General features: G+C 47.6%; 1 protein-coding gene across 1 annotated transcript; it reads right to left on the bottom strand.

Annotated features, from left to right (window-relative positions):
• Positions 1-580: 580 nt before the first annotated feature.
• Positions 581-4001, bottom strand: IL23A (interleukin 23 subunit alpha). The gene is made up of 4 exons (XM_015085085.3): positions 2364-4001; positions 2034-2135; positions 1404-1550; positions 581-1299 (listed from the first exon to the last, which is right to left on the bottom strand). The coding sequence occupies exons 1-4, from the start codon at positions 2541-2543 to the stop codon at positions 1138-1140; spliced, it is 591 nt and encodes a 196-aa protein (XP_014940571.1). The 5' UTR covers positions 2544-4001; the 3' UTR covers positions 581-1137.
• Positions 4002-4506: the final 505 nt, after the last annotated feature.

The raw sequence follows: 4506 nt of genomic DNA, 5'->3' as shown, positions 1-4506 counted from the left end.
GTGTTTTGTCTCTGAGCTTCTTTTCTTTTCTGCTCACAAAGACTGATGTCCTTGGAGACACCAGCAGGCCATGTAGGACCAAGATCAGCAAATCATGGCCTGTCTTCCACCCACCCCAGTAGGCCCCTTCTGTCATGTTTTACTTCTTACCTCCATGTTTAGAACAGCCTTTCCTGTCCCTTAGATTCTTCCAGGGGGGCTGTGAGCTATATATGAGTTGGGGGGTGCGGTGAGCAGTTCTATAACTAGCCCATTGTCACTTAGCTGATTGGTGACAAAGCCAATATATAAAGCTGGGTCTGTTTGACTCCAAAACCCATACCTTTTTAACGTTGTGACTATGGAGAAAAGGAAGAGAAGTGATCACATTAACCCCTTCCCCTTCTCTTTGTTTCAAAAGTAGTTTATCTCCCCTTGGGTAGTCAAACCCTCTGATGGGGTCCACAGGGGAGAATCCCATTAATTTAGGGGATTTACTGCCATCTTCCCGGAATGCCTTTCCTGGTCAAAGCAGCTCTGACTTTTGATCCTGCAGTGATTGGGACTCCTGTCTTTGGCCAAATATATTCTTGGCCAAGAAAGTAAGGAGTAATAAGGTCAGGCAGTAAAAGGAGCCACATTTAGGGGCCCAACTTCCTAATTTCAATCCTTTGTAATCCCATTCAGTTTGTTTAGCGATACAGGGATCCAGACCAAAAAGATCCTAGTTACTCTATCTATACACTAGGGGCGCATGAGGAAATATCCCTCTCCACTGGAGCCCTGCAGAGTAGAAGGATGCAAATTGTAGTCCTTTAGCCCTATATTGCTTTTTTTCCAACCAAGCCTAGAAATCATTCACATAAATAAGTCTTTATTGAAAAAAGTACATAATTCAGTATAAATATAATAAATAATCCTCCCCAAACTGCTGCCATGAGGATAAATAATCTCAAGTTTTCCCTTTCTAGTTAATAAATACTCAACTTTGCCCTAGGTCAGTATCATAAATTAGTCCGTGTTGGTAATTTTTCAACATTTGCAAGTTCCATTAGAATTAATGGACTAATTCACTTGTTGGCTCACAGGTTCCTGGGCTGATTCATTTTTGCACTGCTGAGCCATGGAGATCTGGGTGCCATGCTTAAGCTTTTGGCTTTAGGGGCTCAGGGTTGCTGCTCCATGGGCAAAGACCCTGGCAGCTACAGCCACAAAGGCCTGAAGGCTGCGGAGGATCTTGAAGCGGAGAAGGAGGCGTTGCCATGGCTGGTTAGGACTGGGGTTTGGAGTTTGCTCAGTCTCCCAGTGTTGACCATCAGGCTGAAAGGACATAGGATACAATCAGAGAGACTCTAGAACCTTTACCCTCAAGTTCCTGTCTCTGATACCTGCAAGCCCCCATTCTTCAGGCCCCTTGTTCATACCTGTAAGAGTTGCCTAAGGCCCAGGAGGGAGGCGTGAAGCTGGCCCACTGGGCTATCAGGGAGTAGAGAGGGCTCCCCTGTGAAAATGTCTGAGTCCAGCAGCTTCTCATAAAAAACCAGGCCCTGGTGGATCCTTTGTAAGCAGAACTGAGGGAAAAGAAAGCAGTGAGAGCTAACCAATACCCTCCTATTCCATTACCAAAGACCCACCTGGTTCTTTGCCATTCTGCCATGGTCTGAATGTTTGTGTCCTCACAAAATCCATATGTTGAATCCTAACCCTCCAATGTGATTGTATCAGGAGGTAGGGCCTTCACAAGGTGATGAAGCCTTCAGGAACTTCTAAAAGAGACCCATGAACTCCCAAGGCCCTTCTGCCATATAAAGGTAAGAATGAGAAGTCTGCAACCTGGAAGAGGACCCTCACCTGACCATACTGACACCCTGATATCCAACTTCCAGACTCCAGAACAGTGAGAACTAAATTTTTGATGTTTATAAGTCACCCAATCTATGGTATTTGTTATAACAAGCCGAATGGACAAGGACAGATACAACTTTTACTAATTCTCCATGGTACCCAACAATGTCCCAGTCCCTCTTCCTTGTAGTCCAGCCTCATCTTACTACCTGACTGTTGTCTCTGAGTCCTTGGGGATCACAGCCATCCCCACACTGGATGTGGGGGACGTCATCTGTAGTCTCGTCATCTCCCTGTTCTCTTGGTAGGTCCTGGAATGGAGGAAGGGGTGGGAAGAGTGAAGAGATAAGAGAAGCATTTTCAAACTCCACCAGTACCCCAGGCCCATGACTCTCCTAGGAACCCCACTCCCTGTCCTCTTTAAGGTCCACTCTTTGAGGACCTTCAACCCTCCAGCTTCTATCCAAAGCCAGAGTCTTCCTCTGCAGCCTTGGAGACCTTGGACAGGCTCCCGTTTGGTGCCAGAGCCTGCTACTTACCACATGTCCCGTTGGAGGATGTGCACTCCAGGCCAGCGTGCAGAGCTTCTGTGAGAGCTGCTGGCCCAGAGCCCAGGCAGGGCTACTGCCCTCAGGCACAGCCCGGGTCTGAGCAGTCCAGGGCAGCGGTGGCAGCAGGAGCAGCAGCAGCAGCAGCATAGCCCTGCTGCTCCCCAGCATCTTGTCGCCTGCTTCTCAAATCTGGCTGGCTCTGTGCCTCACACCAGTCCCTGTGGAATCTCTGCCCACTTCCCTTTGCTCTGAGCCTGATGCTCTGCGTTCTTTGTTGCTTCCTTCTGTTGTTCACTGAGTTTCTGAGCTGCTTCCTGCTGTTTTTCTCCCCTTCTCTGAGTCTCTTTTTAAGGTCCTTGCATTGTAAGGCCCGCCCTTTATACTAGCAGGTGACTCACAGCAGGTGGGATTCCCCTCCCTGCATCATCCCCCTCTGTGGAGAGCCCAGGTATGCAGCCTCAGTTCCAAGGGAAATGAGACGTGTGGTTGCTGTGGCTGGAGGCCTGGGATGGGGCATATGTGTAATGCTCTCTATGAATCGAAATGGCTGTAGAGGGGGTGGGGGTGGGAGGAATGAATATTTAAATGAATCAAGTCTCAAGTTTCTTCCTGTTCAATCTTTCCCTCACTTTTTGGCCTCTCAAAGCTTAATTCCCTCCACACCCCCACCTAACTTCCTTACCTTTTCCTGCCTGAGGAAAAGCCAAAATGCAACCATTCATTTTATTTCCCAATAGGATAGCGAGATTCCATTCAGTTTGGAATGAAGTTTGGTTCCCCTCTGGGGCCCTCTATCTAAGAACAAGGGGGCTTCTTTTTTCTCCCTTGGCAACAATTATTTTCACTGGGAAAGAATGGATGTGAAGGCACTTTGTGAACTAGGAAGCCATATAATGCCGTATAAAGTATTACTGCTCCCACTTCAGGCCTCACTGTGGAGGCTAGAAGGGTTCTTGGAGGGAGAGATTTGCTGCTAAGAATCATCTAATTCCTCAACCTTAGTGGCCCAACGTTTCATAGGATCTGTGGGGTTCAGGTGGTGGTTCTTTTGGGATACAAGTTTAAGCAAGGACTACAAGTCAAATTTAGATATTCCAGCACCCAGTCCCTACCCCACAGCTAGGAAGTCCAGGAATTCTGGGGAGTTGAAGGTGCACTGTGTCAATGACCCTGACCAGTCCTTCAGCCTGTTGCATCCATGGGTAAAATCCGCTGACACTGATTTCATCACTCTCCCTGATGCAACATTCAGTGAGACAGCTGAGACTGTGAGGTTGGGCGTGGGAGTGGGGGGTGGTCCAAATCTGGGACTGCCCCAACCCCAGTGGAGGGTCCCAGAACAATTTGGACGTCAGAATGAGGACATGGCTGACCACACAGATGGTCCTTAAAGCCTTCCCAAGAGGTTGACTCTTCTTCTCTGAGAAACTTACCCTTGATAGAGGCCTCCCTTCCCTTAGAACTATTCAAAACTTCCCAGTGAAACTTTTGATTCAAATATTATGACTCTGTGGTAAATCTACCTTTGGATAAAATGTTTCCAGCATCGGATAGGTTATCTCAGTCTGAGTGGGAAATGGTTTGCCTCTCTCTACATATGGTGTACACAAATGGAAGAAGGAAGGAGGGGAGCTCACCTCACTTGTGTTTAATGTCTGTTGTGCTTTTCCATCTCTGGCCTCATTCTGGGGGCCTAAAGGATAGGAGATGAAAGGTAAAAGAAGAAGGAAGTGGAGTGTTGGGGGATGGGATGAGAGAGACAAGGGTGAGTTGGAGGCACGGGGCTCTGCTGCTTTGTTTCACTTCCTGGTGCTTCGAGAGTTGGGTAGGAAGCAAGGTTGGTGGGGTGATTGTGGGACTGTTCTGTGGCAGGAACTACTTCCAGGACTAGATCTGACCTGGAACTGCAGTGACCCCTTGACGTCAACAGGGCCTCAACCGTTATGCAAATCACATTCACAAGACACTCCTAAGCAGGCCTTTCCAGTTGGATGCCCAGACTCCAAATCCAGTTGAAATTTCCTTACATAGTTAATAATGATGGCTAACATATATCCAACTCTCACTTTATGCCAAGTACTTGGTCTAAGCACTTTTTATGTATTAACCCATTTAATTCTCACAACAACCC

The sequence above is a fragment of the Acinonyx jubatus genome, chromosome B4, assembly GCF_027475565.1.
Source record: "Acinonyx jubatus isolate Ajub_Pintada_27869175 chromosome B4, VMU_Ajub_asm_v1.0, whole genome shotgun sequence".
Classification (NCBI taxonomy): Eukaryota; Metazoa; Chordata; class Mammalia; order Carnivora; family Felidae; genus Acinonyx; species Acinonyx jubatus.
This window is presented reverse-complemented; position numbering and strand designations above follow the sequence as displayed.